This window comes from Podarcis pityusensis (assembly GCF_964106645.2).
Source record: "Podarcis pityusensis genome assembly, chromosome: 6".
Taxonomy (NCBI): domain Eukaryota; kingdom Metazoa; phylum Chordata; class Lepidosauria; order Squamata; family Lacertidae; genus Podarcis; species Podarcis pityusensis.
The window spans coordinates 62,255,723-62,278,703 of NC_138030.1; the positions used below are offsets into that span (position 1 = coordinate 62,255,723).

Below are 22,981 nucleotides of genomic sequence, written 5' to 3' on the forward strand. Positions count from 1 at the left end.
AGCTAGGAGGATGCCCAGACTATGCATAGGTTTCCTTCAAAGGGAGTGCAAGTCCATCCAACAGAGGCTACTGACCTTTCCAGGACATGGTAAACACTTGGCCACAGCACCCACCCTAAGGGCCTCTGCTTATGGAATTTTGCATTCAATATAGGATTGACTAAGGACCAAATGCATGTTTGCATTTAACATACGTGGCTTGCGTGTTTTTGTTTTTTTAAAATTAACAACTGTTTGTGGATTGACAATTAAGTCCCCTACAACATCCCCTCTGGCTTTTGTACAATTAAGGGAATGCTGTTAGTCACCCTGAGAATTAGAAAACATTACGTCATCCTTTTGCACTGTCTTCTTCATCACTGGAAGAAGCGCTTCACTTTTATTGCTTCACCACTACAACTGTAGGCTGAGGTTCCTTTTCATCGTTACATCCCAGCTATGAAGCCTCTCTTCCAAGCCTTCAAATGCTGAATGATAGAGGGATTTTGAATTAATTGTTTTTTCTTCTTTTGGAAACTGAACAAGCTGCCACCACAGCTCTTCCAGACCACAATCGCAACTCAGGAAAGCATTTATGAATATGTTGAAATACTTTCAGTGAACTGGGGCATGAGGCAGTAGGTTATCCTTCATAGCTTAAAGCCACGTAAGGTTAAAAAGCATGCTCCAGTTACTGTGTCCCTTTGAAAGACATTTTGCATCATTGTGTGTATGCATGTTAATGTATAATATGCATATATTATGAAAAATGAATATAAAATAAAAATGGGAATATAAGTGGCTATTCAGAGTAACCAGCATGCTTAAACTACCTTGTTGATTATAATGTTTTACAGTAAAGCCTGAACCTCCATCACATCTGCATATGGATATGACAGACGAAGGACAGTTAAAGATATCTTGGTCTCGCCCAGCATCAATATCATATCCACTTCAGTATGAAATAAAATGCTTTGCAAATTCAACTGGAAATGTTTGGCAGGTGACGCTTTTCTTGTTCCTAAATTCACTCTATGAAATAAGCAAGCCAAAGACGGAAGTTAAGTTCTGATCTAGGAAATCCTTGTCTTAATATTAACAGCCCTGAACATTTCATTTGTGAGAATTTTATAAAAATAATATCAATAATGCACTACAAAATTTCTGAACATGAATAGAACTATAGACTTTTTCATGTAACTAATACGAACAATGATAGTTTCATATCATGGCATGGTCCAGTAAACGTTGCTGCCAAAGTACTATTGAAATCAATTGAATTAAAGTGATCAAAGGGATTAAAACTCATGACTTGAGTTTTACTGGGTTGCACTAACATGGTTTGTGCTGTAGGGGCACTGATGCATGAAATTATTACTGGGGTTTGTTTTTGTTTTTTTAAAAGTGAGATTAATGCAAAATTCACCTTTAATGGAACCATGTAACATTGGCCTAGCTCAAGCTACTTGTAAAAACTCACTCTCTGAATACATTTTGAACTCTCATGCTGAGCAAGCACAGTTTGGGCCAGAAACCAAACAGATGTGTGAGCAAATAGAAACCACTTCTGTGTCAACATATTAGGATTGGCAATTCCACCTAATGATGTTCCCCATGTACATCAATCCAAAAACTACTTGGGGGGTGACTTGAAAAGGAGATCTGCAAGAACCTCTAGGTGTACCTGAAACTCCTACATGCAGTTCTTTGCATTGTGGCCATAATAAGACCACATCATATCTGGATGTAAACCGCCCCCCCCCGGTGGGGGGAGCTTTCCTCTAATTAATGTATGTCTTGGCTTCAAGTTAAAGTGTTGCAAGAGTGGCATTAAATAGTGTTGTTCTGTTTGTTTTTGACGTAATTTAATAGGTGATTGAGAAGACCATGGAAACGTCATTGATCATAAGCAATACACTATTTGATTCTTCATATGTAGTTCAAGTCCGATGCAAAAGCCTTTATGGACCAGGCCTTTGGAGTGATTGGAGCACACCTTATAACTTGAATCTACAAGGTTTGTCCCCGGTGGAAATCTGATTTGCTAGTACCGTGGAATGCAAAGAATGGACTAGGTGACCCTTGGGGTCCTGTCCAAGCCTACAATCCTATGAATCTCAACATATGATCATTATCTGTTTTGAAAAACATATCCCTATTTATAAGGCATGATGTATGAATACATGTTATAGGAATAATATATGTGTGTGGACTTTCTTCACCAGGCCAGGCTGGGTGGCACGGTTCTGCATCTGGAAACCACAGAACAAATCATACTTTCAAAGAGCAAAATGGCCAAAGAGTTCCTGGACATTTCTTACTTATCCAGTCACTATGCAAAACTGCTTTATGCACATAGATTCCCCCCACCTCCAAGCTCAGATTCTAGTTCTCTGAGGGCAGAGCCCAGTTAGAGGCACTGTGACCACTGAGTGGGAGAATGATACAAGGGATCCTTTTTTTAATGGGATATTCCCCCATGAGTTCCTTATCCCACTGAGAAGATGGGAAACTCTCCCACAAGTCTGGATGCTTCCAGGGGATCTACAGTATTAATAATAATAATAATAATAATAATAATGATATACTGCCCTATTATTATTATTATTGATTGAATTTATATACTCCCCTATATCCACTGGTCTCAGAGCAGTCTACAGAATAAAATAAAAATACAAAACCACAAAATCCATAATTAAAATAAAAACAATAACAACCCAATAACCCCCCAAAAGACCCGCCCCCCATTTTAAAAGGGCATAAGAAAGAAGGAGGCCAATTTTACTTTTCCCTCTATGAGCAAATAGCCATCCATTATTATGGTGGGGGGGAAAGCACTTGGAGAACACCTTTTTTATGGAAACAGAAAGTGCTTAACTTCTCCACCGGTGAGTGGGCCAACCCCACTGACAGGCATCAGTGTGCATGGTGTGTCTGAAAGACGTGTCTCCTTCCCATTTTCTAAGGAAAGAAAAACTTTTAGGGTGATGGAAGGATGGGCTGTAATTTTTTCATGCTTTAGTTCTGGCATCAGGTTCAGGTGTGAGGAAGGAGAAAACACAATTCCTGTGCTTGTGAATAGGAAAGCATTTTTCAGTTTCTTTACAAGGTCTCAAGGGTATGTTCAGTTTGGATGTGCAGTCAAGGAAAAATAGTCCTGGACCCACTCCTTTGTCTGCCTCTCGCAATTGGCTTTCCGGACTCCATCCCATTTCCCAGTATATTGTAAGACTCAGTTTCTGGCAATGCACACAGAATGCATGGGAAACAATGTAGTAAAGGATTATAAGTCTCTAATGCATAAGATGAAATATTAATATTCAGCAAACATGTGCTTTACTGGTCACATACCATGTTGTGATGAGCATGACGAGAACCTTAGGAAGGGTAATATCTTCCCTGCAGGGAACTCAGATAGGGCTATTCTCTCAGTGGCTAATTCTAGTGTTAAACCAATAGAAAAAGAATTAACCCATTAATGAAGTTGTGGCAGCAAAGAAGCTGTTTTGTATTCACCTCAGTGCATTAACACCAGAAGTACAAAATGCTGGAACTAAACAATTATATATTTATGTATTTAATTAGAATTATGTTCAGACCTATATTTAACACTGAAGGCTGTACTTAGTGTAAATTGGTAATGCTGCATATTGCAGTGCCTGGTTTGTGGGAACTCCCTCTGAACTGAACTGCACTGGAAATTTATTCTTTCATTAAAGAGTTACTATGCAGGAGTCAGCAAGCCAACCCTTTATAGTGAAACACTTCATTGTAGTATTTTGCCAATTAGTGATCAAACTGGGTTACTCTGGCTGTGTTTTGTCACCCACCAAAGGATTAAGACCAGTGCTATTTTTCCACAAGAAGAGGTGCCAGAACTCACCATGAACACCTCCATCATTCGTTTAGAATGGCAATGGCACCCACCTGGGAAGTGCCAGGACTAAGTTCCAAAAAATAAACCCTGATTAGGACACTAGGGACAACTGTGCCTCAATACAATTATTTAACTGTTTTTTGGTGTGACATGCACCCTAACCTGGGAGTACTAGAATCTGAGCTTGGAGCATATGGACATTTGACATAAATGTTTCCATACTATGATCACTTATAGTGATCGCTTGTATTATGATGTTCTGTATCTGCACTGTGTTTGTGTGTTTGTTTTGGAGTCCTCTTGAAGAATAGTATGTGCATAGCTGTGGGCACCAAAGCGGCACTGAGTTGCTAAAACCTTATCTATCTATCTATCTATCTATCTATCATCATCTATCTATCATCATCTATCTATCTATTTATCTGTATCTCTATCTATCTATCTATCTATCTATTTCATGTACATCCCAACTTTTCCCCAAGGATCTCAAAGTGGTGTACATAGTTCCCTGCCTTCCCATTTTATAACAACCCTGTGAGGTACATTAGGTTGAGAGTGAGTGAATAGCCTATGGTCACCCAGTGAGCTTCATGGCAGAGTGGGAATTTAAACCCAGGTTTCCTAGGTCCTAGTCTGACACCCTCGCCGCTACACCACACTGGTCCTCTTAAACTGACAAAATGGTTTCTCCTTCATAGAGTGGTATACAATACAGAAAAACTCTGAGCCCTTTTTTCAATGTATGACTCCTTTTCTAGTACATGTGCATGCCATCTCTTGTTTGCTGTTCTCTGTATCTTATGTATGCTTTCACTGAATACTTAAATTGACTGAAGCTTCCACCTGTAGCTAAAAAATTTACACACACATACAGTGTTCTTTTCTATAAAAAATGTTGAGGAAGTACTCTCATTTTGACTCAAGAAAATCACCATTTTATAGTTCAAATCGGGAAAAGTAAATACAGTAAATGGACAAAAGTACAAAGAGTCACAAAATGTTTAGGGTATGATATATATATATATATATATATATATATATATATTCATTTCTTTAACAAAATTTATATACGACTTGATTGTAATAAAACCTTGAAGTGGTCTACAAAATAAAACACTGAAATTATCAATAAAAGACAGTTAAAGATGATTTGACAACAACAAATTTCATTTCAAAAACAAATGAAAATCAACAATAAGCTAAAAACAGACTAAAACACATGTGACAGGTTGGATAAGTAATCTTAAACACTACAATTAAGAAGAAAAGGGATATTCATTGTTTTCTATTGTAAATTATCATTAGCACTCATTATATATATTTTGAAAGTTTACTGCACTGCATACATTTTGGTATGTGATTGTTTTCTTCCAATTTATAATGTTTGTCTCTATTGTCTTTTTTCCACTTTGTTTCTTGTAACAGAAGTCATGTATTTCCCTTCAAAAATCCTGGCAAGTGTTGGAACAAATGTTTCCTTTTATTGTATTTACAAAACCAAAGATAAAGTAATCTCATCGGAGAAGATAGCCTGGTGGTTAAATTTAGCAAAAGAAATCCCTAGGCATCAGTACACACTTGTGAATGACTACATTGGCAAAGTAACGCTTGTCAACTTAAATGCTATGAAGCCTGGAGGGAATTTCCTCTTTAATGCCTTATACTGTTGTAATGAAAACAAGGAATGTAATCACCGTTATGCTGAATTATATATAATAGGTAAGATTCCTGCTTATTTTTAAATTAATGTTGGTACATCCATTTTTTCTTAGATTTTCTGTTGATTAAGTCTGTCTTTCAAATAGATGTTAATATCAGCATCACATGTGAAACATATGGCAACTTGCAAAAAATGACTTGCAGATGGTCCACCAACGCAGACCCACTGCTTTTGGAGAGCACTTTGCTGTTGAGATACTACAGGTACATGTTCATTTTAATCTGATGTTTTGTGAAAAGGTGCCACATTGGAAATGGTGGTGGATCAAAGCATGAAGCAAATAAATGCAGTTGAGCCTAGGACTTTTGCTAGACCAAAGAGGAAAGCCCGAGGTGGAAAGTCTTATAATCAGGAAGCTTAGTTTGGGAATTATTTTTTTATAAGTCTTTCCCCTGTTTCCAGTCTGGTGTGATCTTAATGGCAATGTTTAGGCTAAATGTTTATCTCATATACTGAGGTCCCAGGTTTGAGATTCACTAGTAGGGTTGCCATATTTCAAAAAGTAAAAACCAGGACACCCCAAAAGTTGTTGAGCTTTTTAAAGGAATTGACCGCTAATATCATAGAAAATCTGGACGTATGGCAGCCCTATTCACTAGAGACTTCATTCCTGATACTGCTGAGCACGCTTACTCATTGTGAAGATATTATTGGCTCTTTGGCTCTATCACATCAGACTTTGCTTGGAGGAGGGGACTAAATCCAGGCATTCCCATGCTCCATTATCACTTGCATCAAGTGATCAGCTCTCTGATAGGACATTACTGACTCTGTGTTCAGGGGTCAGTAAAAGGATTTAATCCAGCTAAAATTATTGCTAAGTCCTATTAAAGTGAGACATAAATTACCGGTAGTTGCTACTCACTCCTTCCATTGCTTATAGTAGGACTTAAGCCATTGTCTTCTGAAGAGTGAGTAACTGACAATTTTCATTGTCAAGATTGCATCAGCTAGACTCCTGAAAATGTCTGACAGAAGGTCTTGAATAATATCTATTCTTTAGAAGCTAAAGTGGTTACTGATATTGTTTTGGGGATCAGTTCAAAACAGATGGTGTCCAGTTTAAAAATCCCAAATGACCAGTGTTGAAGGAACACTTCCACACATATACTCCCTATTGTGCCTTGAGGGGGCCTGGTTTATTATCTCCTTTTTTCAGGAAGCACAGTTATAAGTAACAAGTTGTTGGGCCTTCTCTAAGTAGCATGTCACCTCTGGAATTCTCTACAGGAGATGTGTAAGTAATTGTCTCTAAGTCATAGTTCTAGTGTTCTGTCAAATCTGGGCCACTGTTTTTATCTCATGCATCAATTTCACCAATGAGAACAACTTTAAACTATGCTTAGTTCAAACAAGCTAGAATCAAGCCATGGTGTATCATTCTGGCTTCTTCACTAACCATTGTATCAACTAACAACAGTCATCCAAGTCCAGACATAACATGGAGCTGTGGTTAGTTTAAGACTGATCTCACAGCCATGGCAGGATAGAAGGGGAGTAGAGCATATCTCTCAGGTAGCACTTAGGCTGGTGTAGACAATACTGAACTAGTTGCACCAATGGTACAATTTAGTATAAAGCAGCTTCATATGTTCCTATGTGCCTAAGATTAATCCATGCATGTTTAGGTAATATGAAGCCATGCCAGAATTATGTCTGAACTGGCCCATAGTTTCTAAATCACCATAATCTTGTATCACTGCAACACTGCACATAGTTCAGATAGAGACAATGTGTAGCAAACAAAGCAAATCCCTTGATCTTTACACTGATTGAAATTTTGCAGGTGAAATTCTGCAATGCTTTTCCAACCGGAGGTCAGTCATGAGTTGATGTGTATTCTTCCCTTGATGCTGGTAGTTGAAATATACTTTTCATAAAAAAAATAAAAAAATCCTGTGCTAAATCTTCAGAGAGAATTGTACTGATTTAATCTGCATTTGTTTGTCTGACATTAAGAGGGAAAATACAGCTAAATATGCCACTGAGGGGCCAATTAAATAAGCAATTTCCTTTCTGGCTGCCTGCTTGAAAGGTTTATGTGCCACAGGTATGTCTGGTCATTCTAATAATATAGAATATATTTTCAGTACTTTAAAAAAACAACAACCAATCAGCCAATTTAAGACTCACCCATATATAGTGCTTCTGTCAAAGCAACTCCCTAGTTCCATTCCTCCGGGTTGAATACAATAACCACCATGCATATTTCTCCTTTTACTAACCACAGTGCTACTTATGCCTGTGCATACTTGGTTGGTAGTGGGTTAAAGGTTAAGAACCGGTGGCCCAGCTCACCCATCACATTAAACCATAGTTTGTTTTTAACTATGGTTTAATGTGAATGAGCACCAGGATAGTACACTTGGTCAGACGGTCTCACTGCACTCCTCCCTCCTGCTGCTCCAGGAAACAAGCCAGAGTGTAGCTTATAATGAGAACTGAACCTGGGCTCATGGTTTGTTTCACCCAAGAACAAATTTTGTTTATGTAGTTGTTGACGTTCATCTGTCTTGGAAGATAATGGAAAAGTACACCTTCAGGGGTAAAGTAGAATTGTTGGAGAGTTTCAGCGTTTGTGGCTGTGAAGACCAATACAGAAGAGACATGTTGTATTGTAGGTGTGTAGATGAAGATATCTAGTTTTGCTGCTACAGGTTCAACATGGCATTTCTTCTCTCTGTGTTTCTTCCAAAAGTCATTCCTCCTCTGGTCACTGTTGTGAATATACAACCTGTCTGTCTCCAGACTGCAATAGTCTGCAAGGGATTCCCGTATGGCGAGGTTAATGTTGCCAGCCTTCATGTCATGTTTGCAGGCATCTTTGTAATGCAGAGTTGGTCTGCTAACAGCCCTAATGTGGAAGCTAGCTGCTCTCCCTTGGGGATCCTGCCATCTTCCATTCTGTGGACATGACCAAGCCACAGTAGATGTCGCTTAGAACATGCTGGAAAGGAGGTCTTAGGAGAGCACACATTTGTTTAAGACTCTATCCTGCCATGTGATGCCCAAAATCTTCCTGACACAAAGATATGGAAGGCATTGTGGCATTGCTCCTGGTGGGTGTAAGTTGCCCACAACCCATTTCCATAAAGCAGCATGCTCAAAACGCAAGCCTGGTAGACCTTCACCTTGCTATGTTTGGTTATGACAAACCAACCAACCAACAACCAACCAACCAACCAACCAACCACAAGTTCAGGTTCAAAGGTCCCAGCAAGCCAAAGCTTGCATTGTTTCATGTCAGCAACAGGGCCAGATAACTTTTCAGTAATATGCACATTAAACCATAGTTTCTTTTTATCTATTTTTTAAATGTAACATTCAAAGCAGATGTTTGCAGAAGGATTCCAGAGACCCATATGAACTTACCTATTATGTTCCCAGTTGGACATTTTATATCACTGAGTGCCAACTCCCCTTTTACACTAGCTCAGTACTTGGTTATGTCTGCTGTGTGCCACTGAACATAGGTTTGCTATGAAGCCTTAGTTGGAATTGTGGCCACAGTCATTTGGATTGCTAATTCATATTTGATCAGAAGTGGGCGAACCTGCTAGGTGGGTTGAAAACACTTGCAGGGCACAATGGACATATTTCTAACCAGAGGCAAGCAGTATGAAATAGACTAATGTTTATCAAAGCATGAGCTGGGTCATTCTAAGGGAGCACATATACTTGCTGCCAAAGTGGAGTGAGTAAACAGGAGCTCACAAGTGTTTTGTTTTGTTTTTGAATAAGCTATGATTATACTGAGAGGCAAAACAGAGCCATGTGAGTGTAAGATGAAGTGGGAGGTCTAGACAGCTCCTCAGCTTCACTGGGTGTATGCTAAGGAACTGTGCTTTTATAATATCAAAGACCAATATGGAGCTTGTTGGCGGACAGCCATATCCAGAGATGTCTATGTGCATGTGCAAAGCACTTCACCTTGCACTGGGGGTGGTGGGGAAGATTCCTCACCCCACCCCACAACTCCATTCTCTCATGCCTCTTGGTGTGCTGCTCTGGAATAGCCTCTGACCTTTTGAGAACAGCAAAGTAATGCCACTAGAAGATGCAGAAAACCATTTGCAGTGCTTTGGATGCCTGCTTATGAGTCAATATGTTTTTAACAGTGGTACATTTGGAGACAAAGCATGGCGTTTAGCAGTGACAATCTATGGCATAGTGAGCTGGGAAGCTGCCAGGTAAACCTGCCTATCAAAATACAAACGTGGCAGTGTTTACATTCCTACTTCTAAGTGTACTGTCAAAATGCAGGCCAAATGTGTCTTTATAGTAGAACCTCTACTTATGACCGCCTCTACTTGGGCCTGATCCAAGTTGCGACTGTGGCAAACTCGGAAGTAAATACTTGGTTTGCCGCAATTTGCCCATGCACAGAAGTGTGCTGCCGCCAAATGCGCCTGTGCACAATGGCACTTCTACCACCAACCGGATTGACTTATGGATGGACTTCTGGAACTGATTACGTCCATAAGTAGAGGTTCTACTGTATATCCTAGTCATTCATTCACCGGGCGTTTCTCAAATTACAGTGGTGTTCCACCCCAAAAACACATACTGTGCTTGGGAAGCATGTGAGAGGCAACACTGTTGGACTTGATTTAATGAAGCTATAACACCAGGTTGCTAACATTTCACAAAGATCCACTGCAATTAGCATACTGTTACCATTTGTTATGAGCTGAGAATTTGTCAAATGAACCAGTGTGGTGCAGTACTTAGAGTATTGGGCTCATATGTGAGAAAACCCGTTCAAATCCCTTCTTATGGGAAATCTGGTAAAGCCTCTCAGCCTAACTCACTCTCAAGTTTATTCTGCAGTTGCAGACCCAGATCTGAGCATCTCCTAGAATTGAAGGGATACATATGTCATTCAGCCCAGACACAGATATCTGGCACTGACAGCCTTCTGGCGGTTCCCACACTGCAAGAAATGAAGCTACAGGGAACCAGGCAGGGGGCCTTCTCGGTGGTGGCACCCACCTCGTGGAATGCCCTCAGATGTTAAGTAAATGAGTAATTATATAACATTTAGGAAACATCTGAAGGCCGCCCTGTATAGGGAAGCTTTTTAAGGTTTAATGTTTTACTGTGTTTTATATATGCTAGAAGCCGGCCAGAGTGGTTGGGGCAACCCAGCCAGATGGGCAGAGTACAAATTAGTAGCAGCAGCAGCAGCAGCAGCAGCAGCAGTAGTAACATGTCAATTCTGAGGTTTCCTGCCAGGGAAAGGAGTATTAGATTTGGCTCAAAGCTGCTTGGCTGTGGGATCTCTGGGTAGGCTCTCTCAGAACCTTAGTTCCCTACCTTCAAAATGAAATTATTATTTACCTACTTCACAGTAATTGTGAAGAAGAATATGACAAAGGATTGTGAAGTATTCTGTGTGCGAGAAATGCTTTATAAAAATAAATACAAGTTTTATTTAAAAATTGAGGGTAACATATAGCCCTGAATAATTTTTGTTCATGAGTGCACACACAAATGAAAATATGCTACCAATGAGCGAGAAGGAAATTAAGAAACTTGTCTCTTCCCCAGTTTCCACAGCCTGCAAAAAAGTGTACAAAGAGAATAGTATAGCTGATTCATGTTTTATAAAAATTACTCAAGAATCTGTATTTTGAGCTATCCATCTACCTTGAGAGATTCCAGATAGAATTGGTAGTTTTGATTCTTTATAGCAGGAATGGGGAACCTGGGATCCCCCAAGTATTCATGGGTTACAGCTCCCATCATTCCTGACCATTGACCATGCTGGCTCAGCTGATGGGAACTGAAGTCCAACAACATCTGGAAGGCCCCAGATTACCCACCCCTGCTTTCCAACACACTCTTAGGCCAGTATTAGAATAATTCATTCATATTCCCAACAAGATGTACATTAGAGCCAGTTATTATTATTATTTTTTGTGTGGCAGGGTTCCCAGTGACTTAAACAAGCTGCAAGGCATGCTCTTTTTCTAGTGAAATTGCCAATACATTGCCTATTGTTGAATGACTAATGTGAAACTGAATAGGAGCTGGGCACATCTTAATTTCAGAAAGACGTCAAACTCTTGGCTTGGTCAAGTGGGGCAAATCACATCTGTGATGTAAAACATTAATGTAGGGAACGTTTGTACAGATGTCTGCTTGCGAGACGGATATGGATCTGTCACAAGGTCTGTGCATTTACATCTATCTTGTAATAGGTACATTAAGAACCTTTTTTAATGATTGTTTGAGTAGCCATGACCTAAAATGGAAATGGAGAGCAGCCTTGCTTAGCCTAAAGTACAATGACCAAGGTTGCAAACTGATGTGTTCCTGCAAAATTTGCCCTGCTCAGGTTGAATGTTTTGTTTGTTAGTTCCTTAGACTACAGCTCAATAGTGCTTAATTTCTAAAATGAGAGGTACTGAGATCCAAATAGACTTACCAAAGGGATAGTCAATGTGGTACCCACCAGATGTTGTTGGACTACAGTTCCCATAATCCCTATGAGGCAGTTCAAAGTGAATTAATACACATTACCATCGGAAGAGGGGATCCCTGTAAGAGTATTAAACCTGGAGATTAAAATAACCTAAATGCACCACTGGCTTCAGGCAGTGTGGGACAAGGCAGTGATGCAGAGAACAGGTAAAAGAACATGGTGGGGATAGCAATGGCTTCAGTCTAGGCCCAAGCCTTGAAGCAAGTTAATATGAGGGTGCCATTTCAATGCAAAGAATAACCCACAGCAATGTCAGTATAAGCTCATTACCTTTTTGAGGTTCCATTCACTGACCTGGAAGGCTGTAACATCCCCCTGCCCCCCGCCATGGAAAGTGGTTATAGGTAGCCAGTGGGGAGATATAAACCTTCACTTGCTTCATCTATTTTGCATTCAAAATATCACAAGAATTTCCCTTGGATAAGCCCGACTTCTGTTTTGCAAATCTAGCACCATGATACCTTTCATAAACAAAAATATGTTGGTGAAAAAGGTAATATAACAGCAAAGAATAATTATATGTATGAGTTGTTATTCCCTTTTCAGTGTTCACAGGGATTGTTTTGGTTTTGGGAACCATTTTTAAATGACTGATTCTGAAAGAGATATTTAGTCCATTTCAGCTGAGTAGGCAGAGAGAAATTCTTAAAAACAATTATTGTTAAATTGATGGGTAAAAAACATGGTGTTTGAGGGCTTTCTCATCTGTATTAGTTTTTTTTTTACAGCATATACAAATGACAGTTTTGCATTGTTAATCCCCAGATGCATATAATCTCATAGCTAAACTGAAAACAATGTTTTCATGTCTTTTTAAGGAGTGATGTGTATTGTACAGAGTCTCCAAGTATGCCTTCTGATTCGGAGGTAAAAGAATGCTCTTCACAGAGGGATAATTCTTACGAGTGCATCTTTCAGCCTTTTTATCTCCTGTCTGGATACACAATGTGGATAGAGATTAAGCACTCACTGGGGACAGTGACATCACCACCAGTGTGTATCCTTCCAAAAGAAGTAGGTAAGTGAAAAAAATTTCTGAGAATGGATCATTGATAAGTTTGGGCCTCCCAAGGTCTCCTAGCCCAGGGCCTCCAGTTGCTTAAATCTGGGCCTGCCTAGGACCTTCTGCATGAGGGGTAGAGGACTCTACCTACCACTGAGCTATGGCCATTCCCCCTGGTGCTTTTGTACCCACAGGTTGCAGTATATTGCCTTTCTCAAGGGACTTGGGCATGCTATCCAATTCATTAGGGGTTTCTTTCAAACGATGTTGTCAAGGAAAAGTAGTTTGTAAAGTAGCTTTTCACTTTTGTAGTATACCAATAGCTTTTAAGAGAAGGGGGGATTTTGGGCCCTAGCCACACTTTCAAGATGCATATAATATGGAAAATCCCAGCTACCCCACAGTAATTCAGACTTTCATTTGAAAACTGTAAATTACAGAGCTATAATATGCTTCCTTCTCGCATAAATGCCTTTGTGCCTCCCCCTCCAGTTCCTTATCTCCCCCACCCCATACATACACACTATGGTCTCTTCTCTAAGCATTTGTTTTTCTTATGGTATTTAAATTATCCAGTCAATGATGGTGAGCTTGTGTGGTAGCCAGTGACAGCTGGTTTTATTAAAACTGAAAGAAAATTAAGTGTATGAACTACCACGGCATGCAATAACAAGATATTTCCAACAATGGCTTTAATTTTCAATATTCCTCATCTCCTTTTCCATTTTCCATCGCTTCCTTGTTACTTTTCCCCTGTTATAACTTGTCTCCAACTGAATATATACATTCATAGGGAGTACCATATATCCCCAAACTACACCCAGTTCATATGTATTCTCAGCTCCTTGGTGATGATATGCTTAGTATCATACCCAACATTTCAGATGGCATGTGGAATAGAATTTAAAGAATTATGAACATTTTGAAAAGAAAAGCTGTTAGTAACTATGAAGTGTTCATGGCTTTAAACTGGGGTGGTACCACCCTAGTTATGGAATATGCCCTCCACAGTGAGGCTCACTTGCTACCTATATTAAGATATTTTTGATACCAAATGAAGACCTTTTTATTCTCCCTGTGTTTTTACATTTTAGAGTTCTGCTTCAGTGGATTGTTTTATTGAGATTGAGATTGTTTTATTGAGAGGAGACCCACTGAAATTAATGGGCCTAACTTAGTTATGTCCATTAGTTTCAATGGATCTGTTCTGTGTAAAACTTAGTTGAATGCCACACAGTATATTTTAGCCCTTGAAACCATAGTTTAGTCCCGTTGTATTTCTTTCTCTCTCTCTCTCTCTCTCTCTCTCTCTCTCTCTCTCACACACACACACACACACACACACCGCGGCCATCCTTGTGCTTGCTTTTTTAAAACTGGTATTGAAAAACATATCAAAATTACTGAAGTACATACAAAACAGTTCTTGCATGAAGGAGTGCCTCTCCTCATACATCAGCCATCCCTACATCAGGCTCTCTTAAGATCTTCAGAGGAGGCTCTTTTCTATGTTCCATTGCCGGTGCAAGTTATTAATGTTGTGGTGAGGAAGACAGCCTCTCTTTTGTGATGGCACTACAGCTGCAGAATGTTCTCCTCATAGAAGCATAACTGGTGCCAGTGTTGCACTAATTCTGGCTCCTAGTTATCTATCTACCCAGGCATCTTAATGTCTTATACTTGTGATTGTTGAAGTACACTGCTGATTTGGCTGTCCCTGTTTCTTTCTATGTTATTTGCTTTGCTGCATTATTTTGGCCTGTCCCACTTTGTTCCATGTCCCTGTATAGCAAGCTGGCATCAGAATGAGCCAACATGGTGTCCTTCAGATGTTTATGGACCACACTGACACCATCCCTGATCACAGGCCTTGCCGCCTAAGGATGATGAGAGCTGGAGTCCAACAACACTTGTAGGGCACCATTTTGGGTACCCAGTGTATAGATGATGGTCAAGCTATAAATATTTTTAACAAAATGTAATAAATGAATTGTTAAGAAGACAGGATACAGCTATAATGAATATTAAAAAAAAATACATTGCTCTAATGCCAGTATGGTAAGGAAGAACTGACACACAGCTTTATAGGATTCTATTAGAGACCTCATAAACCAGTCAAATTTATTTTGTTTAACTTTCTAGTGAAGCCGTTTTCTCCCTCCAGTGTCAAAGCAGAAATTACAGGGGAAGCAGGACTGCTGAATGTGAGCTGGAAAAACCCAGAACTTCCAAAGAATGATCTCCAATTTCAGATTCGGTATGCTGTCAACGGAACAGAAATTGCCTGGGAGGTATGGCCACACTTAATCTTTTTTTATATATATAACATTTTTTATTAATTTTAACATATGAATTATAATACATACCATAAAACTTCACCACTTGTACAGTCTTTTTATGGACTCCCATCAGCACCTCTGATGATTCCCCGTTTTGACCACTTCTTATGCATCTCTTAAATTCATTATTGCCTTTAATTATCTTAACTAATCATCCTCCCCTTTATCCATTTTTGCAATAATTCCAATAATTCACCTCACAAAACTTCTTGCAAACCTACAAATGTAGTTTGATCATCACTATTACTTTTCAAATAGTCTGTAAATTTACACCAGTCTTCTGTGAATTTCTGGTCCCACAGATTTCGAATCCTTCCTGTTAGTTTGTCTAATTCTGCATAGTCCATTAATTTCATCCTCCATTCTTCTTTCGTCGGTAATTCTTCTTGCTTCCATTTTTGTGCCAATAATATTCTTGCTGCCGTCGTTGCATATAAAAACAGTTTACATTCTATTCTATTTATATCACTTCCTACTGGCCAGACTTAATCTAAATTAGCCTGTGCATCATGAGATGCAAGGGTGCAATGGCGTTTTGCTGCTAGTTTGTAAAAATGTGTGGATTCCAGCATTTGGTTTGTCTAGCAAAATAAACATTTGTGACATGCCTATCTTCAGTAGATTAACTTTCATCCATTGTGTGTGAGGGAGGGGGAAATTGGGGTGTATTTTTCACGCCAATGAGATTTCCACTATATGATGGGTTATTTTCAATTATGAACAATTGCAAACATAAAACTATATTTTAAAGTAAAATGTAATGAAAATATTGTAATCTTTCTTTAAAAAAAACCCACAACTTTATTACAACTGAGAACCAGTGCTAATAGTTTTGTGGGGTGTTTTTCTAACTCCTGCTAGAAATTTGCCCTTGGTTAGACAAATATGGTTTGTGCCAATCTGTTGACACCCCATAAACTTCATGACCTTTCTTGACCTTCTTCTGCCTATTTGTCTATGAAAAAATGATGGGATGTTTTACTACACCAATCTGTTAACATTGGCTGGCTTAGTAAACACACACAAAAGACAAAATTCATTGCATTTCTGGTGCAGGGTTGGTTTTTTTTGTTTTTTTTTTGCAGAAGGAAAATGGAAAGTGGTAACTGGCTGAAATTTGGGCACATTTTACAGGTGACAATTTGTGACAGTGTCCAGGGAGAACTGTTCTTCAGGTCAGCTTATGTGTGACTTGCACAATGAAAAATGCACTGGGGAGTGCTTTGGCCCCTACAAATTGGATGAAGATCTCGGCCTGTCACTCAGAAATGATTTTGTTTGTTACTAGTTTAAGCATCCTTTTTTGTTGCAGGTGCATGAGGTTTCTGATCCATTAGTTAGCTCTGCCAGCACAAAGGTGCAGGATCCCTGCGCAGTATACGTCGTTCAGGTGCGCTGCAGTGTGATTGATGGAGTGGGCTACTGGAGTGATTGGAGCAGACCCGCCTATACAGTTGTTAAGGATATCAAAGGTCAGTCAGCGTCGTACCTGTATGCTTTCAGTTTGTTGGGGTTGGTGTTTTTTGTTTTTTACTAGATTTATAACCAGATAGGCTGTTGTTTGCTTCTTACTGTATTTCCCCCCCCCCCCCCTCAGCTCCCTTGAGAGGACCTGAATTCTGGAGAACCATTAATGAAGATTCAATAAGGAACCAGAAAAATGTTACTCTTTTTTGGAAGGTAAATCAATGGAGGAGGGTAAATGAGATATTTGAAATCTATTTCAGGTTTGTTTTTTTGTGTGATGTTCATGATATATATTGTGGGTGTTGGCTGGCTTTGAAAGATACCAGACCTAAGACACTGGTAATTTCTGTTAGCAAAACCAGTGAAACATAGGTTTACAATAGAGCTCTGTGACAGATCAGAATATGATGTTTGGTGTGGGGCAGGTGGTAATGGCTTGGAGAAAATGGCCTTGCAAGCCAAATTAGGATTGTTGCCTGTCTAATTAGGCTTGTACGTCAGAGCTTACCATGAAGATCATCCCATGATGATGACCCGCCACTCTAGGCTGACAGAAAGTTTCCCATTAGGCACAGGAAAAAGATCTCTAACAAAGAAAAGAGCCTCTTGAATCTCCAAGTGCCACCTTTTTAATAAACAGAAACATTTTCTCATGAAGAATGAGAGAATCTGTTTTTGGACATGGTCCAATCCCTGTTGGCCAAAGCTAGCAGGGGCCTGGCAAGTAAGAACTATTCATAGATTATTATTCAAAAGGGGAAATTGAATTAAGTTAATAGCATTTCAAGCACCCTTACTGCGCAGCCTGCCAGGATGTCAGACATTCCCTTAACAATTCACAGGTCACTCATATTTGTTAACATCACTTATCAAATAGGAAGAAAGGAGGATGATTTGGTAGGTGTCTGATTCTGAATGACAAGCATTAATTCACAAAGGAAAAGGCTGTTTAAAATCAGGTTTCTTATGTAAAATTTATTTCACCAATTAAAAACCCAAATACTTCTCTTTGTGCTACACTACACTTCATACTATAAAACCTAAGTTTGCTTATTTTAAACCCAACATTGCTTGCCCGGCAAACTGTGTTAAATATTTTAATTTATATTTATTGGTATATAGAAGTAATCGAAGGTGGACTGTTATAGGCAGTTATGGACAGATGCATGGTAATTATTATAAACTGTAGCTTTTAGTCTTGCTAACATAAAAATGAGATACCAACCCTCATTTGCTCCTTAAAAAAACATACACCTCTGCCCAAACCAGCCTCAATCCACAATTGAACTGCCTAATGTATCTGAATTTTTCTTACAGCCACTGATGAAGAATCTTTCCTTATGCAGTGTGCTAGATTATGTGGTTGAGCATAATACTTCAGAAAACATTACTTGGTCTGACTATGTAGAAAATGATACTGCCTACACATTTTCATGGACGGAGGATGTACATGCCATTAAGGTTCTAGCTGTCAACTCAATTGGAACTTCCTCAGTCAATTTCATTTTAACTCTATCACAACAAATCAGCACAGGTAAGAAAAACATTTTTTTGATAGCTTCAAGTATTGTTAACTCAGTAATCTAGTTTATAATAAACCATTCTCATTTTGTAATGTGTTCATTTTTTAGATAAGTAGTTATTTGAGTGGTAAGGCCATGTTATTGCTCTTCTACCTATTTAATCATATGAGTTTCTGCTGCCAGCAGAAAATTAGGAGGCAGGGAAAGCCAGGCCACATGGTTCCTGCCATCTGGGCAGGAATTTGGGTTGGGGGTGGGGAGTGCAACTTTCATCATGTGCCTCCACATGCCTAAAAAAGAAGGATCTTCATGGTGCTCCGGTTTCTTTTCTTGTGAGCTTTTCCAAATTTTTAACCTGCAGGCTAAAAGCTGCAGTTGCAATATACTTCACTCTTCTCTGTAGCATCTGATGAGTTCTCTCCTAATTTGTAAGGGACAATGTACCTGATGACCAACGTGCTGTTTTCCTGTTTTGTCAGTAAACATTGTGAAGTCTCTCAGTGCCTACCCAGTGAACAGCAGTTGTGTCATTGTGTCCTGGACACTCTCGCCTGTGGCTTATATAATTACATCTTTTGTAATTGAATGGACAAACTTAAACGAAGAAGAGCCGATTAAATGGATTATGATTCCCTCAAATGTTAGGAAGTACCACATTTTGGGTGAGTTTGTACTTAAAAATCTATTACAGCTTCTCTTGTGTTTCAATATCTTCCCACCAGTACTTGATTATAGATAAAGATTTACTGCAAAACTGTAGAGGCTAGCAACTATTGTACATTTAACATAAATTCCAAAAGGTCTCCACAATAGCCTTTTATTTAACATTGGCGTACAGGTTTCCTTTCCTTTCCCTGTGATAAATGGTATACTTGGTTTCTTATAGTGCAATTTGCTCTGTTAGAAATGGTGTTTCCCAGCTCATCTTTGAAATTTATTGTGGATTATCCTTCTTAAGACAAGACTGATACAGTAACTGAATGGTCTCTGTGTGAGATGAACAGTTACAGAGGATTGTTATGTGTAGTGACTTCTTATTCTTTCCTAATTTCTAAAGGCTGTAAAGCAGGGATGGAGAACCCATGGCCCTGCAGATGTTGTTGGGTAACTGCTCCCACTATGCCCAAACAATGGACATGCTGGATGGGAGGAACATATGAAGGAACACATTAACCCTAATGATAGAAATCAAGAGAGGTGCTCATCTTTCAGCGTTGCAAGGCCCACACTGTTTTACGGATTTTATAGATTAGGAATTGTTAAAAAGTTTTAGTATGCCCAAATTAAAAATGTGCTATGTTGTCTTTGTTCCAGATAATTTCATTCTTATTGAGAAATACAAATTTAGTTTGTTCCCAATAATTCCTGAAGGAGTAACAAAGCCCACAGTGACATATGGATTCTCCAAAGGTGAGCAACTGGCATTTTTAGTAGACTTTTCCTTCAGACCAAGATTTCTTGCTCTAACTTTTAATGAGAAAAAAAATCAGATAATACGTTGGGAATGGCATGGGACATCTCGAGTCTTGATTATGCCAGGAAAATTCAATAATTTTTAAATGAATAATCTTAATGATCTGTAAGCAATTCCAATCTCTCTACTTAAAGCATACATGAGCATTTCATTATTTTTACTTAATTGCATGGTTTCAAGAGAAGAGAAAGGGAAAGTCCCATTGCATGAGCAGAATGCCACTCACACAACATTGGATACAACTTTATATATCCAAGTCTCATTTAACTTTATGGAATAACAAATCAAGTTCAACTGTACGAGCTGATGCAAACAACCAAGTCTGCAATCTTATGGTCACTTAATTGGGAGTAAGGTTCATTCTGTAGGATTACATTGTAAATATTCTCTGTAGTGATAGCTGTTTTAAACTGCTGGGTCTTATTTTCAGCTGGAATTGAAAAACAGAATGATGTGAACTTCTATGTGATTCTACCCCTAGTTATTTCATGCTCCGTTTTGCTGCTTGGAGGTCTTTTGATCTTGCACCAAAGGTAAACCTTTCCTGTATTGAATCTGTTCGCAAGTTTAGATTGAGATGAATAATTTGAAAGGTGTTATAGATTAATCCCTGGAAAGGCAATTTCCAGTAGCAGACAGCAGGGGCGGGGGACGACGACAACAGTGGCACTTACTTGAGCTCCCGCAAGTGTGCCGCTGCTGCTTACTGGGAAGGAGAGTGAAAGGAGCAAGGAAACAGGAACATCTGTGTTTTGCAAGAACATTGGCAGGTGTGCCGTAATGGCTATGCCATTAGGTAATTTTTGAAATTAGGTAATTTTTAAATTCAGTTGACATTTTTAAAGCATCTGTAGGTGCTATTGGTTTCAAGATGGCTTCTAAAAAGAATAAATCTTTATTTGTGAAATACGTATTCAGAGTGAAAAGTGATTATATCCTTCACTGTGCCAAATCAATATCTTATCGGCATATTTCAGAATGAAGAAATTATTCTGGGATGATGTTCCAAACCCCAAGAATTGCTCTTGGGCACAGGGAGTTAACTTCCAAAAGGTATGGATTCCCACTTAAATACATTTCAGTGATTTGTGAGCTTTATTTGCTTTTAACTAATTTATTTACTCATCAAGTTTTTTAACAACCCTGTAAATAATGGCCATGAATAAAGAAATGAAACTTAATCATGTGCCTGCTACTCTCATGCAAACTTAAATACTAGAATGAACGGGGCTTTCTGGAAATGAAAGCCAATGCCTACTATTAAATTGATGAAATTGGGTTCTACATGGGTTCCACAGGTACACATCCAACAAAAAAATGCCCTCATCCAGGGATCTTTTATGTGAACTGGAGACTCTAGTGTATGGAAAACTGTTCTCCTTCAAGGCTTTCACTTCATCACAAGAAGCAACCTCTCATGCTCACAGAAATATGTGCATGGCTCTCCTCTCTCCTTTGAATATAATAAGGTAGCCCATGTGAAGAGAATATTCTGCATGCAGTTGGTGCATAGGAAGCTCTTAGAATGAGTCAGACCATTTCACTCAGTATCTAACTTCCCCCAGCTTGGTTCCCTTTCAGATGTTGTTCAACTCAATATCCCATCAGCCCCAGCCAGCATAGGCAGTGGTTGGGAATGATAGGAGTCCAACAACATCTAGAGGGCACTAGGTTGGGGAAGGCTAGTTTACACTAACTGGTAGGAGCTTTCCAGGGTTTTCACAGTAACCTTTCCAAATTCTACTGGGAAATGCCAAGATTCAACCTAGGACCTTCTGAATGCAAAGCAGGTGCATTCCCATAGTGAATGGGTACATTTCTATAGGATTTTGGTGCATTTATTGGTAAACTGGACTCTGCTAGTGCAGCTGTTGTAGCTTAAATGACAACGTTTACCATTAGATAATTTTACCTTGGAATCACAAATGTTATATTAAAAATTGAGATGGGCACAAGAAATATCCTAATGATCAAGGAGAATGCTTGCTTATTAGGTTTTCCCCCCATTATAAGTTATTTCAGTTTTCATTCCCAGTGAAATATTTATTTTCTCATCTTTATTGTTAATTTTATTTCATTTCATTTAAACAGAGAATGGACATTCTTTGAAGTCTAATCATGATCACTGCCCGCTGAACCAATGTGACAGCTCCCAGACTTCCTATACAGAGTTGTTAGAAGAATTATCTATTTGAATTCAGAAGACAGAATTACTTACATATCATTTCATTATTCTGCTGATTTTGTTCATACATAATAGTGCTGGAAATGATTTTGTTCAAAATTTGCACTACTGGTATACAATTTTGAGAACACTTTCTATATTTCAGACCAGGTAAAGGGTTTGCTGGGTTTAAAGGGAGCATACATATCAAGATAGAAGTTAGGAGGACATGCTACATTATGATTTAATAACATGGGAACAAGCCTACACTTGAGAGCAACCCTCATCCCTTTCTTTCTCTTGCTTGGCTGGGAGGAGGAGTTTGGACACCTTTAGCTCAGCTTTTTGTTTATTGCAGTTTGTCATGTCATCCAGACCAGCAACTTTGGTTAACATGGGCTAAGTTTAGTTACAAACAAACTTACTTCAAACTGCAGTTTCTGAAGCAGGCTTGTTTAAACTAACCATAGTTAACGTTGATGACAAGTCCATAACTGAATGATATGGCAAACTGTTGCTGTTTGCTGGCATCCGTCTGGTGAAGCAAAATGGAAACTTCTGCCACACAGGAACATATGAGCTCAAGAAGATGCTTGGCTTGTTCCTTAATCAACTGTAAGTGAGGATAATGTGTGAATGCAACCAATGTGTGCCATGCTATTCTCACTTTACTCCCCAAGACTCCTGTTAACCAGCCTTAACTGACATGAATGCATAGAGAGAACATCAGTAGTATATGGCTGACTAAATGAGGGGTGGCGTAATGGGAAGGGAACCTGATTTTGCATTTAAGCCTGATATTTCCCATCCTTGGTTTACAACAGTAGCAATAGGAGTCCAGAATGCCATGGCCTTAGAAACATCAATCTATCTGCCATATTTCCATTTATTTATAAATGGTCTTTTAAAATGCTTTGCTAGTTGAACCGACACTTCCCAGTATGTGCT

The 22,981-nt window shown here is 39.0% G+C and overlaps 1 protein-coding gene and 1 long non-coding RNA gene across 8 annotated transcripts in view; one reads left to right on the top strand and one right to left on the bottom strand.

Annotated features, from left to right (window-relative positions):
- The window catches only part of LOC308480361 (leptin receptor-like), a 57,071-nt gene extending 34,217 nt beyond the window's left edge, over nt 1-22,854 (top strand). For 2 of the 3 annotated variants that reach the window (XM_081011757.1, XM_081011758.1), the window contains exons 6-19: nt 837-982; nt 1,852-1,996; nt 5,282-5,575; nt 5,662-5,779; nt 12,882-13,081; nt 15,209-15,357; nt 16,718-16,877; nt 17,003-17,085; nt 18,190-18,406; nt 18,875-19,057; nt 19,710-19,805; nt 20,300-20,402; nt 20,847-20,922; nt 21,961-22,854. In XM_081011757.1, coding sequence (XP_080867883.1) covers nt 837-982; nt 1,852-1,996; nt 5,282-5,575; nt 5,662-5,779; nt 12,882-13,081; nt 15,209-15,357; nt 16,718-16,877; nt 17,003-17,085; nt 18,190-18,406; nt 18,875-19,057; nt 19,710-19,805; nt 20,300-20,402; nt 20,847-20,922; nt 21,961-21,978 — 1,988 coding nt within the window. In that variant the 3' untranslated portion in view covers nt 21,979-22,854. Of the gene's footprint in view, nt 1-836; nt 983-1,851; nt 1,997-5,281; nt 5,576-5,628; nt 5,780-12,881; nt 13,082-15,208; nt 15,358-16,717; nt 16,878-17,002; nt 17,086-18,189; nt 18,407-18,874; nt 19,058-19,709; nt 19,806-20,299; nt 20,403-20,846; nt 20,923-21,960 lie in introns of all 3 variants that reach the window. The other variant, XM_081011759.1, reaches the window with a different exon arrangement.
- LOC308480409 overlaps nt 1-22,981 on the bottom strand; it is a 67,062-nt gene that overhangs the window by 13,177 nt on the left and 30,904 nt on the right. The window lies entirely within an intron of this gene.